At 40.0% G+C, this 14,700-nt stretch overlaps 1 protein-coding gene across 1 annotated transcript in view; it reads right to left on the bottom strand.

Moving 5' to 3' along the window:
* Window positions 1–14,700, bottom strand: part of grm4 (glutamate receptor, metabotropic 4) — a 116,284-nt gene that overhangs the window by 82,538 nt on the left and 19,046 nt on the right. The window contains exon 2 of the mRNA XM_041228958.1: window positions 10,883–11,847. Coding sequence (XP_041084892.1) covers window positions 10,883–11,449 — 567 coding nt within the window. The 5' untranslated portion in view covers window positions 11,450–11,847. The remainder of the gene's footprint in view (window positions 1–10,882; window positions 11,848–14,700) is intronic.

The following is a 14,700-nucleotide window of genomic DNA, read 5'->3' as shown; positions in this document are numbered from 1 at the left end:
AAGAGGCTAGGCATGGCTATTAAGTGATATGGTTGCAGTTGGCTGCAGGATGGCGTTTGGAGTCAAATCAGAAGATATATTTGTTGATAAGTCGCTGCCAGTTTGGGCCAGTGTTAAACAGCTTGCTGAATGAACAGCAATAGCAGAACATGCTCAGTGTTATTCAGACCACTCAGCCACAGTGCTTAGAAAGCTTTCCACTGTGCTTTTGATCGGTGTAACTTGGCTTCACAGGATGAGATGTGTTTAAAATTCAACTGAACAGCTGATTGAATTTGCAGAAAAGGAAAATGGGATGGCTATTATTGCTTGGCGTGGGATTTATTTTTTCTTATTGTATTGAAGAGATGTAATGCTCTTTTGCCTCTGGGTCAACCGACCTTGGATTAGGAGTCTCCTGTCGGGATTGTTTGTATTTTTGTCTTCTGTAATTGTGAGGGATGCAGAGGTCAGTCCTCTTCCCCTCCTGGTCAGTGAGGCACACACAGACAGGAGCCCTCTCCTCACTGCTCAGGGACTACACCTTTTAATGAACCAAGCTATGAATCAGCCACAATTCTTTAATGTTTTAATAATGCTTATTAAAAAGTTGGCTGCCAAAGAATTAGAAGTATTAATTATTTTTCAGATACCCATTAAAAGTGCTTCATGTTGATGCATTACCATCATTTAATTTTCTATTAAAAAGCAATTAGATGTTTTACTGGGTAAAAAAAAATAGATGGGATTACAAGAGACAGACAGACCTAAATATATCAGGAAGCCTAAAAAAGAGGCAATAGAAAGACTCTCATTCCTAAAGTGACAGCAGGTAGTCCAAGATTAGTGCTAAACTGGGGCAGGCAAACCAGCTGTTTGTTCTGAAAACATTGTACATAACTTTAAACATGCAAACATGATATGCTAGTAAGTTAGTTCTGGTCTGACCGTGAATTATCATACCGTGAAACAACAAGGGAGGAGCACTGTAGGACTTAAAAAAACAACGTAGGTCTATCCAGCATGAAAAATCAGGCTTTGCTTGTGTGGTGTTATGAATTATCATGTGCTGTATATCTCCTGTATCTGATGTGGTTATCTATCTATCTATCTATCTATCTATCTATCTATCTATCTATCTATCTATCTATCTATCTCAAGGGTGGGCAATCCAGGTCCTGGTGGGTCGGTGTCCCTCTGGGTTTTTGTTCCAACTGTACCCTAAATTACTGGACCAATTAAGTGCTTATTTCCAGTGCCAACAGGGGTGGATCAGTTATGAAAGAGTGTTATAAAAAGTCATGCAGGAATCACATTTTAATATAAAACTTATTAGGATTATTAATTGTTTATCTCGAAATGCAATTCTGCATCAGCTCTGATGTGCCTGCATATTCAATTATTGCTAAGAATAGACCAATTCATTAAATAGAAATTCATCAAACATTATTTCCGAGTTATTCACCTCCACTGAATTGATAATGGGAATTGATATTCATTTGTTCAGGGAGAATAAAATTGAAAGCAATGTCTCTGCTTCAGCACATTTGTAAAAATATCAACAGCTGTTGTTAAAATGACAAGAACCCTGTTGAAAGCTTCAATGTCAAGATCAGACGCCACCCTGGAAGCACAGCAATTGATCAACATCAAAATAAAACACACAAAGATCTGAGGAATGTGTTCCACAGACAATAGGACTGAAATGGATACAAAAGCATGCAGGATTTCTTCTCACAAGATATAGCTCGTAAAATGTGTCTTGTGAAAAAGAAAAGGATGATGTGATAGGATTATCTCATGAGATAAGACCCAGATCTTTTTGCGACTGCGATTTCATTTCGTAGCTTCATTTCTGATTAGCTAAAGAACTTTAAATCTCGTGTCTTACAGAAACACTGCCCCATTAATTCTACATTTTAAAGACTTTTGACTGGCCATTACATCTTCAGAAAACACACGATCCGATTCGCCTCTTAAGACACGTATCGAGAAACAATGTCTCGGCATGCGCGCTGTGCTTTAGATACATGCTGTGCACGAGAATTTTATGAAACCATTATTACCACACCATTGCCAGTGGCCCACTTTCCAACTCCAATCAAAGCTGCACTGCTCAAAAAGTATTGTCACAACAGCACTGCTTCCAGCGATAGGGGCCCTGAACAAATACCTGGAAGGAAAATTGTTAAATTAATGAGACCAAAAAAACAAAAAAAACAAAAGCGGGTCTGGTATTACATTTAAAATAGAAAATGAAATATGTATTCTATGAATATATTTGTGGTGTAGAAACAGAGTGGTTTCAGTTTGTTTTTTAATAGAACAGCAGCGCGCTCAGTAATTTATGACTGCAGTGTAATAAACTGTTCATTTACTCCAGATCCCTCTAATGCAAAAACTATACTGAACAAATATATCATTATTAAACATAATAGCTTGTTTGGTGCATATGCAAACCCATAATTAGATCTTCCTTGCGTTGATGTAAATAGTCTCCCTACTGGCCTGAAATATACACCTGGTTCTCTATGATATTCTTTTATTCACATTGAATAGATGTCCATATGAATTAAACAATGATTAATACATTCAACCCTAATTGCACTGCAATCAAAAAACAGAGTGGGATTACAAACAACGTTGTAACGTGCCAGCGGTTTCTATCTTGTAATTAAACCCGTTGTTGCATTTTAACAGCACAGCCGTATGTGCAGTTACTGTGTTATTACAGTCTAGTTACTGTTTAGTTTGAGACAATAAATGAAGTGTTTTCACTTGTATTGCCCCTCAGTGTGTGTTATGGGGGTTTTTCACCATACACAAGGAATACACAAGGAAATAATGTGTGCAATACAACAAGTCCAAGCTACTTACACATTACAACTTCATTGTTCGTAAGACACTGGCAAATCTTCCAAGAATACAACACCATTCCTAAGAGACTATCTTCAACAGATGGGTAGACTTCTCATTCATTTGCATACAAATTGATGGAGGATTTAAAAGAGGATGATGAGATTATTATTGAGTTCCTCCGAGAATCGCATAAAGGTAATAAAGTCCTCTGATCAGAATCTTGATTACACCCAATTATGAGCCAGCTTTGAAGAACCTGGCTCACACAGCCACCAAGTACGATTGTTACCTGCCTGTTTCTTTACACAGCCAAACACTTATGAAATAAACCAAATAAGTGAAGGCAGGGTCTTTAAAGCAGCACTGAAACATAGCTTGCAGTGAAGTAGGACAGGTAGGAAATACTTCTTCACACAGAGTGGTGAGGGTATGGAATGGGTTAACAAGCCATGTAGTTAAAGCTGAACCATTAGGATCCCTTAAAACTAGGATTGGAAGCATTTTAGATCAACCAGCTACTTGGACCAGATGAGAATTGTTGGACCGAATGGCCTCCTGTTGTTCTTAGATGTTTGTGTGTCATACCCTTGGCACCGCTGTTTACATCAGCTGGATAGTCCTAGTCACTCTTTAAATCAGTAGATCTCAACAGACTCTGTTTCTAACCGTGACCATCTGCAATCAATTAAATGACACCTACAAGCCAGTTACCCTTCACTTTCTCATATGGGCTGTTGCACTACGGGGGGGGGGGGACCCCACAAGCAAGGAATGGGTTGCAAGCAATGAAAGGCGTCTGTCACAGAATTGAAAAAAAAAAGTAATTTCAGCAACAGTGCTCTGTTGGTACCGAAAGGCTGACAAAGGGTTGCTAAGCAATCTGACAGCTGGAACTCCAAATCTTAAACTCTCTCCCCTGTTCTAGATGCTCATGTGATAAAATGAACATTGTCTCTCGAGTACAGGTGGCTTAATTAATCCCTACGCTTCAATTTAAACAATAACGACGTCTGCGTGTTATTGAGAGAAATCAGCCGCCAAAAATAGGACCATTTGCATTAAAGCGTGTACTCGTGACTCCCTCTGTATGTGAAACAGTGGGCTTTGCATTTAACGAGGCCCTTGAGCTGCACAATGGCTCAGTGCACTAAAAGCACTTCAGTGCAGCAAGTCTGAGTCTTGGCATTGGGCAGATACGTGACTGCAATGCTGTATGTTTTCAGAAACTCAACATGCAACTTGTTTGTACTGTATGGACACCAATGGAGAACCAGAGGGGTTTTTTCTCCATCTACGGCAGTGCGTGGCGGGTCTTGTTCATGTCGGTAATGTGCTAGAAAAGTGTGTTTGCCCCCGGAGAATAAATCAATCAAAGGGACCCAAAGGGGAATTTGTCTGCAATTGTGTCGTTTTTTTGTGAACTAGAACAAAAAATTTAAATAAAGATTGTTATAAAACTGTTATGGCAAGTGTGTTTATTTATTTATCTTTTGTTTTTTTTGTAGTGCTTCCTTTTCAATACCTTTTTATTAAACAAACTGAGGTGTTACAAAATGCATTCAAAATAAAAAACCCACCCCAGGATTAAACTGAAACAATGCCGCTGCCATCCTTCAAAAAGAACCCAATGAAAAATGGAATGCAATGCCAAAAGATTGACTTGCCAAGTTCACTTTACTTTTTAACAAAGGGGGAAATCATTTTAAGAACACATTAATTTAATGGAATGAACAAACAGAATAAGGGGTAATGTTTTAATGCGAGTTGAATAAAAGCAACTCTGATGGGTTTATTAACGCAATCAAATTCAACATAGCAATCAAATTCAACTTAATATGTGTTCCCATTATCACATTACACACTTACTTTTTCTTTACTTATTGTGAAAAAGAGTCATGCTCCTGACAGAAACTTGTTTTTCAGAGCTCCTTCTAGATTTACCATTCACTACAAAGCCCTGGTCTCTACATCACCCTGGTCTCTATATCACCCTGGTCTCTACATCGCCCTGGTCTCTACATCGCCCTGGTCTCTATATCACCCTGGTCTCTACATCACCCTGGTCTCTACATCACCCTGGTCTCCCCTCGCCTAAGCAGTCTGGCAAGCTAATTAGCGTAGCCGTGAGAATTGATCCTGTAGTGTAAGATTAAGGGTGGTACGTTACATTAAGTCTATCTAATTACTGGGTATTTACATAGTAGTTACTTAGTAAATACACGTGTGCTTGCACATAATTGCAATGTTATTATGCATAGTTACAATGTGCTTAATGTGTCACTCTCTTTGCAAGATATATGTAAGTACACAATTGTATCAGAAAAGGTTTAGGGATAGGGTAATGCTGTGCAAAAAGATTTGCACACTAAGTACATTGTAGCTATGCATGATAACATTGTAATTGTGTATAAGCACAACTGTATTTACTAAGTAACTGCTTTGTAAATACACAGAAATGAAAGATACTTCATGTAAAGTGTTACCTGGTTGGGGTTACTATCCTTGTTACCTTTGTGTACCTGTCGTTTGCTGAAGAGCTCAGCTTGCCAGATAATCGCAGCAAGAGGAGACTCTGAGTATAGGACAAAGCTCCAGTGGAAAGCTTGCACCAAATAAAATGCTAAAACAGTAAAGAGACCAAATAAACGCATCAAACAAAAGACACTGGCAAAACCACCGCTCATCAAACATGTATACAAGCTTACTTTTCATTTCAGTGTTGCTAAATGCCTTACGGTTTTGCAGGGTGATCCATAAACAATGCTCCACAGGTAAGAAAAAAACATTACAAAACATGCCTGCTTCATTTCAAGGTGACTGGCCTGACTGGCTTCTTTTTACAGAAATCCTCTGCCGCACTTTAATATGTGCAGTCCCATCATGCTCTGCTGGAACTTATTCTTGAATTCCACAGGACATTTACTTGCTGTCAAGCGAAGGGAGCTTCAGAGGGCTCTTGTGAATCAATATGGATGAAAGAGCTGTGCTGTAGGGCTGGACCTCCCAGCAGTGAACACAGTGAGGAAAAATGGATTTCAAAGTTGCATTTTTGAAACATTAAAAGCACCTTTTTATTCTTTTTTTTATTTATTTATTTGGGGTTTGCATTGAAGAACATGGTTCAAGAATCTGTCCCAGAGCATGATTTGAAGTTATATCCGTAATGCACTAGTCCAGTAAGGGCATAGTAGGCTCATAAAAATACCACTTAGAGACCAGTTTATTACCCTGAAGAAACCCTAGCAGAAAAGCCAAGGCAGCACAATGGATTGGGAACAAGTATTGCCCATTGGTCCTAAAAGAGTAGCACACTTTTACTGAGTCCTTAATGTCAACATCCCCACTCTTTAGAAACCGCTGATAAAATATATATATAATACCAATCTTTAAATCATGACTGCTGACAGTAATATGCAGTAAGACAGAGATATTAAAGGTGGACAGAAGAGAGCACTTGTGAATTTAAATCATATTTATCAGTCAGTGATCAACTATCCTGTTAGATTACTTTTCATTCAACATCTTGATCTGAAAGTCCTGTACTGAGAACACTCGAGCAAACTGATCTCCAGTACAACCCTTTTAAAAAATAAACCATAGGCAATGTTTGCAGTCTTTTTGCAGTTTGCCTTGCTTTTACTGTGCTTGCAAAATACCATGCTCTGTTTTTTTTTGTTTTTTTGTCATGCTTCACTATACTTGGCAGCGATGCACCATGTGTGCCTTTGCCACACTGTGCTTCTGTTATACAACGGGGCACAGCAGCAAACCTCTGCAAAGAAAACAAGAGCCCTTAGTCATCACAGGACACCAAAGCGATGCATTATTCCTTTATTATAAACCACCTCGACAGCCCTGACAGGAGTTATTGAGGGGTGTCACATGACCAGCTCCGTGCGCTGTGAAACTAATCTCAGTCTAATGGTGCTTTTCCACTGTGTAAGGAGCTGTAAAGAGGGACTCTATCCACCAAAGGGTATAAAGTGTTGATAGTTATATTGGCGCAATGGTGAATCACACAATGATGAATTTCTAAGAGAGGCTCGGGTAGGAATATGAAGTCAAGGGTGGGTTAAATGAAAGAATAAAAACACAGCGCTGATCAATGTGGTCCTCTTGTATGTGGAAGATGGATTGAATGATGCCATAAAACTGTACAAATGTTATAAATCAGCTGTATCCTGCCTATGGAAAATGAATGATCTAACATAACTGCCAAGTTATTCAAATATTACTTTACATAGAGTGTATCTGACTAATGTAATTGTATTGTAATTGCAATGGGTGCTTACATAGTAATTACATTGTGAATATACAACATGTGTAAATACAGTGTTAGCACAAGAGAAGCTAGCAACCGGCAGCCTTTTTCATGCTGCAATTAAGCATTTGTAATGACTGCACCACAGCAAGTGAGTTATCGCAGTTTTATTACAATGTTATTACAGTGTCGTTACAATGCAGTTCACGACACTTAATGTAAAGCTTTGCCTCTTAAAACATTGTGGTATCAAATTGATAGATTGCGAAGTCTGCCTAGAATCCAGCGAAATCACCCCTTACAGCAAAAAAAAAAATCTTTAAATGTACTGAGAGAGGGGGGGCTGCTGTATCAGAGTCCCAATCAGTTTTAGCACAGACGTTAATAGCTGCTGCTGAAATAATCGTGCCCTGTTTAATACAAAGACATTGGCTTTATGGATCTTCAGATGCCAAGAGGAAGAAAATACTGTGGCATTCTAAGGCACCCCTCCAGGTAATGAGCGAGTAGAGCGAACCTTGAGGTTGATGAGCGAAGCGTGTCAGAAAAAAACAGACTTGTTAACCCGTTAACACTTTACATGAAGTGTCTCTAGTTACTGTGTATTTACATAGAAGTTACTTAGTAAATGCATGTGTACTTATACACAATTACAATGTTATTATGCATAGATACAATGTACTTAATGCATACATCTTTTTGCACAATATTACCTTAAGCCTAACCCTATCCCTATCCCTAACTTTAAACCTAACCCTAACCCTAACCCTTTTCTGATACAACTGTGTACTTACATATATCGTGCAAAAAGATTTACACATTAAGTGCATTGTAACTATGTATGATAACACTGTAATTATGTGTAAGTGCACATGTATTTACTCAGTAAGTACTATGTAAATACACAGTAATCAGATCATACAAAGTGTTACTGTTAACCCTGTCCCTCCCACTGCACCAGCAAACTGAACACACCTCAAGCTCAAACACGGTAGATTCCCCTCTCACTGGAACATCATTCACTGAAAACACAGTCAGCGTCATGCTTTAACTTAAATGAAGACGTACAGCGTTTGCCAGTTGAGAAAACATGTGAAATATTGATGACAGTGAATTTGTGAAGGGTCCTTACATTGTAAATGTAAAAGTAACCAAATCCTTGATTCGTGAAATTAAGAGGGAGCAACTCGAGAAAACAAAAAAAAAAAAACTGTGACGTTGATTGATTGCTCAGAACCGACAAAAACATATAGATATTAAGGGCATTTCCTGTTGCTGAAATGTAAAACCATCATTCAAAAATAATTGAAACTTGCTAAAACAGTGAAAGCCGAACATAATCAACTGTGCTAAAACTAATGTGGCATCCTTATTTACCTTATTAAACATGTTTTATTACAAGAGGAGGGGAGGAGGTGTCGGAGTATTTATTCTATTATAATATCAAACACAACAAAGGACATGATGTCACAGTGGGACCTGTCAGCTTGTCTACCAATGGCTGGGACGGGTGCCGCCCCTGTGTTTTCTGTACTGTACTTTGCGTTTGTGAGTGGGTTGTTAAAGCACGATGAACAGCAAGCTTACCCTTAGATTGTCAAAAGATATTACGTGAAGTATAGCGGTGAAGGGGGTAGGATAATGGCTCTGCCATCATCCCATATGTACCTACACTGATCCAAATAATTATAATGTGCATATAATGCATTATATTTTAAAAGAATCCCCAAACACTGTATAGAAAATGTTTTTTATGCTAAGCAAAAATCATGCAGGGTTTTGGTGCTGGTAATACGTAAAGTCTATACTGCAGATACAACTGTCACAGTAAATGAGGTGCGATCTTTGCAGACACTAATACAGGCAAGGCATTGATTATGCATACAGCAAATTAGTGTGTTGATGAGTGCCTGAATACATATGCTTACTGAGTCGGTAGATTCAAATGTCTTTTGTATTGCTTTTAATTAACCTCTGATTATCTCCTAATTTTGTAGCTGTGATGCTCATTTGTGGAGGCTATTTTTTTCAATTCTGCACCCAGGCCTATTCGTTTATGACTGCCGTGTTGAGATGTTACTATAATTATAAGGAGGAGGCATTTTCTGAGCAATCAGGATGCTCTGAATCGATTTCAGTTCTCACTTGCTAAAGGGAAACCCATTTAGCTGAATCCTTTTAAAGCACTGGGTTTTCTATTGCTGCTGCCTGATGATTTAGGCATTGCAATGCATTTCTGTGCAGTGCAGCAGTCCTGTAGTTATAAGAAAGAAAACAGGGACCCCATACATTGGCTTTCCTCTGCATTGTTTCATTGTCATCTTGAACTTGACGTTGTGGTAAATTGAAACTAGTGTAAAGCTATAGACAGCGCAATAACAACACTGTTTTCAATGACATGTGTATCACATTAAAACGCAACGGCTCGTTTCCTGTGCATTCTGTCTGCTGCTTTAGATGTGTCTTTTCTGAATTGCTCATTAGTTCAACCCCATTCATTCAAAACCCCGAAGGGGTGCTAGTTGGCTTGCAGAAGACGCATTGTTAAATATAAGCCTGGGCCACTTCCATTGGCGTCGCGAAACACTTCCCTGCCAGTGGAGTTCATTAAAACCTACCCGCTGACTTCGCTGCTCAAAGGCAGTGAATTTGCTAATCGGATTTCTGTAGCACAGATTTCTATCTCAAATTAAAGAGGCAATTTGCTCCCTCTGGTATGTGACCTAATGTAAGCAGGTATATGTTTGGCTTTTATCATGTACAGAGCCAGTCACTCACAAAAGCACAAAAATAACAGGAAAAGGCATTCAGAAAAATGATGCAATTCCTGTGATCCTCATTAGAAAAATACACACCAACATGTTACCAGTGAACTGGGGAACCCCAAGCAAGAAAAGCCGTAGGGAAGAAGCGTGGGACAGAAACTGTCGGAGATCCAGATTCATAAATAATTTTCTTTCCTTATTGCCAGTTAAGATTATTATACGGTATACGTTTAGGTATGATTTCCCCGGAGTTTCCCTGACACCGGAAGTTCCCTGCAAAGCAGCTGCATCACAAATTACATTCACAAAAAGAGCACAACAAGATCATAAATATGGGATATTCAGATAGCGTTCCGCACCAATGCAATCTGACAAAAATCAATCAGAAAACTAAACACACAACACCAGGCTGGGAGAGATTGCACAGCAAGCCATTTCATGTTTTATTCGCTGCCCTTTGCGTCTTTGGTAAAGAGGTCACGCGCCATGCATTTAATGGTCATCGGAGCTGCTTTCATGACAAATGTATCAGATATAAAAGTATCTGAGCGATCGCACTACTTCATGATTAAAAATCTGAATGAGGATGCATACAGTTTATGCAGAAGTAAAAGTAAACCACCGTGCCCCACCTCACTACTGCACTGTGCTGAGAATTTTAACATCTCAACCTACAATAGGATTGCAATATATAAACAATATCTGCATTAAAAAAAAAAACCTGCAAAGACTCAAACAATATGCACTGTGCAATGGCAATCTTTATCCGTCAGCGTTGTGCTTTTAAGGCACGCAGAGCTAGGTGCTTGCAGTGGTTGAAGCTGTTGCAAAGTGTCTTTGTTACTTTCCCGGTGTGAGTCAATTATCCAGAAAATTAGTTAACTAGACTGCTTACACCTGCCCCATTAGCCCAATTATTTAACCTTGTAGTGTATCTGCCAGGCATGCTGTATGCAACCCATCTGTAAAAAATAAAACAGCCCAACCTAGAACGAGTGAATGGAAGAGGGAAGACTACCTTAAAGAGACGCAGTATGTTGGCCACCATGATGGAGACTGAGCTAGCAGACGCCCCGATGACTCCCACCACTCTCTCAGGCTTGGTGATGATGGGCGGTCCTCCGCTCAGGCACTTGACATCAGTGCCGTCCTTCTCGATGAGTGCCTGCACGAAGGTGAGCGACTGCTCCAGCGCGTGAGTGTCCCGCGAGCAGGTATCCAGGATCCGGGCTCCCAGAGTGATGTTGGGCAGCAGCTCTGGGTCGTTATTGATACGATCCACAGCGTAAAGCATGGCTTCCAATCGGTGAATCCCTTTCTCCTTTTTGAGTTCTCCGCAGGCTTTCCCGTCGCTGCCCCGTGAATGGACCGGGAAGAGCCCGCCCAGAGCGATATCTCCGTCTATCCGGATTGAATTCAAGTGAGTGTGCCCCGGAGATCTGGGCTTGGGGGTAACTGACGGGACAAGACAGCAAACCAGGAAAAGTGCAAAGACCAGAGACCGCTTCCTGTAGCAGGGCCAGTCCTGCGACCAGCCCAGAAGAAACGTCATGGTGACTGCCGGTAAAAGGGTTGGATTCTTCATCTACTCTAGTAACTAGCCCTTTCTAGCCCTCTCAAAGCTCCAGCAATTCCTTCGGATAAAAAGTGGCACTAAAACAACCCCTTTCTCTGACGGCCGACTTTCATATCACACCTTTTATGGTTTAATTCCTTTTTTTAGATGTTTGTTCTCTCTCTCCCCTCAGTGACAAGCAAATGAAAGCAATTAAAGCAGTGTCTGGTGCACAACACATGCCAATCCATTAAGAGCTCTTGGTGGAGGAGTTAGGAAGAACAAAGGTGTTTATAATCTCCTTGTCTTTCATCCAAAGTTTAATGTCAGGAATTTACTTATTTTTGTATTGTGTTTTTATTGTAAAACAAATACTGCTTCTTTATTTGCCGGTCAGAAAGCAGCTGTCATCCGTTGTGAATTAATTCCTGAAAGAAAAAAGAGGGAGAGAGAGAGAGAGAGAAAGTGACAGAGAGGTTAACAAAAAACGAACTTAAGATGACACGATGAGATTGGTTTTGATTTCGTTCCTATGGGGATGGTGAGGAGACGACTTGCTTTTTTTTCACTCTCATTTCTTGTTTTTATTGAGGCTTGCTAAGGACTCCCAAGGTCAGTAAAACTGGGTGGAAATATGAAATCTCAGTTCTGTGAATGTGAAGAGGCATGGCATTTTCTGCTGGTATCAGCTGTGTTCTCAGACTGGCCTATAGAGCCACAGCTAGGTGACAGACTCCTTTTTACAGCGCTCTACACGATAGAGCCACAGCTTCCTGTATGTACCCAGCACTGCCCCATCAGAAATGTATTGGACAACGTTAAGCTGATCTCAGCATACTAGATGTAGTATCTGGGTGCAACAGAGAAGGCGAAGCAACCTCCCCCCGCTATGCCAAGAGCACTTGTATTGGGCTGGGCAGTGCTCAAACAACAGCCCCCCCTTTCTTCTGAAACCTTGCTTATCAAGGCAGCGGTGATTGTAATTTGCATAAGTAGGGCAACATCAAAGTGAAGCTGTGTGTTCTTTATGGGGCAGGGAACGTCGTTGTCTTTGATGCTGCTGATCAAAGGCGAGAGTAGGGAGAGGCGGTTATGCTTTCTCCAGGAAGCAGCACCTCTCCACACACTCGCTCGCACACTTCCTTCTCCTGCCCCTCTTCCTAATCCACTGCCTACCTGCCTCTACAACAAGATACAGCAGGAGAAGTCCTGCCCTCCAGCAGCCAATCGGAACTAGTCCTTCTGCTCAGCTTTGAATCCGGAATAGGGCTCGCTAGGGGGTGGAGTCTATTGATCATTACTGTTGTTCAGGTTATTAAAATTCATGTTCGCAAATACTTTTTTTTTTTCAAGCATTCCTTGTTTGAGCTGCCATATTTATAATATAGCACTGCACTGCAGTAGAGAAATAGGGCGAAAGAAAGCCTGTACCCTCAGAGAAACAGTAAAATAGGTTTAATCTATCTGTACATCAGTTAACACTTTAATAGAGAAAGATATTTGTATTCTCACCAGCATGTCTTGTGTCTATACAGGACAGAAGTTGTATAGTACAGTGTAAATTACATTTAATACAAACACAAATGTCAGGTTTTTTTTCCCCGCTATTGCACTCCAGCGATGGGCCATTCCTTACAGTATAGCAATTCACTGCAGTGTTAGAGTCTTATCAGTACCAGCGTTGCCATGTTAGAAATTATTCATTCTGCCTGGCCTTCGGATTCTCAGGTCAGAGGATTTCCTTGAAGATCGCCAAGTTCTGACCAGGCTTGACCTTGCCTTAGTTCAGGGATCTGATAAGTTCAGGACCCAAGAAATCTTCAGTTAGAAGCAGCGCTCCAGATAAGATTTTGGGTGTAACTGACCCTCTAATTTTAACACAGAGAGAGTAAAATGGATCTCCAGGTGGTAAAATGCAACCTTGAAGTCATGAGTAATCTCGATAAAAACTGTGCAATCTTTAACGGTAACGGGGTAGGCATTAAAAAAGAGCCTTCCATTTTAACTACAGTGATACTTTGAACTACTGAACGCGTGTGTTCTTTATCGGCTCAGCACACTGGCTCTGCAAATTAATTACTTATATTTTAACATGAAATTCTTAAACTTAGTGAACATGTTAAAACTTCGACATTAAGACATATAGTTAAACAAAATAAGGCAATGCATTACTAAGTTATAAAACAGTTAGTTTGATGTTATAGGGATGGCTTTTTTAGCCGTTGCCTCTGACCATGGTTCCAGTTGGGTTTATAGCTGGGCTGGGGTGTCTGTGTACAGTTTCCTAGTAACTGAAGACATTGCATTCTGGGAGATGTAGTTGTTAGTGGAAGTTGTAGGGGAGGCAGGAGGGGAGGCAGACAAGCTGCACAGTAAGATTGGCAGCAATGCAGCTTATCTGTTCCTCTGTGTACTGTAACAGCAGGCTGCAGCACTGTATTGCGTTGTAAACGTCCACAGGATGCAACAAGAAGTGTGTATCTATCACATTGAGTTTTCCAGTGGTAGCTTGTTATAAGAAATAAATGAATGGTAACATTTTACATGAAGTGTCTCTAATTACTGTGTATATACAAAGTAGTTACATGGTCAATACAAGTGTACGTACACATAATTACAATGTTATTATGCAAAGTTACAGTGTACTTAATGTGTAAACCTGTTTGCATGATATAACCCTAAACCTAAACCTAACCCTAATCCTAACCCTATCCCTATTCTGATATAATTCTGTACTTACATATATCATGCAAAAAGATTAATAACATAATAATAATAATAACTTAATAACATTGCAATCATGTGCACTTACACATGTGCTTGCTAAGTAGCTACTATGTAAATGCACAGCAATTCGAGGCTCTTCATGTAAAGTGTTATTGAATGAACACAGCCCATCTGCCGAGGTACAAACACTGAGCCCCACTGGGGCCCTGAAGCTTCTGCCCTGCTTGGTGGAATGCGGAGGTACTTTAAGGAGATCCTTTGCCTTGAGCTGACTCTCCAGTCAAAGACTAGGCTTGACCCTAAGATCTCCACAGTCTATTAGCTAGGCTGCCAAAGAAAACTTTCACAGTTGAATTGTGGAAACACTACAGTAGTAACGGGAATGGGACACTGACTTTACACAAATTCTATTGAAAATGTTCCTACCTCAGCAAAGCTGTGCTAAAATGAAAGTCATTAAAGTAACATTATATTGTCTCCACTTATAATGTATTAAAGCTGTTTGTAGAATAGTGCTGTGATCTTTATAGCTATTAGATTTTATTATATAAAAA

This window comes from Polyodon spathula, chromosome 25 (assembly GCF_017654505.1).
Source record: "Polyodon spathula isolate WHYD16114869_AA chromosome 25, ASM1765450v1, whole genome shotgun sequence".
Lineage (NCBI taxonomy): Eukaryota > Metazoa > Chordata > Actinopteri > Acipenseriformes > Polyodontidae > Polyodon > Polyodon spathula.
Note: the sequence above shows the minus strand (reverse complement) of the source record. Positions and strands in the feature narration are given on the sequence as shown.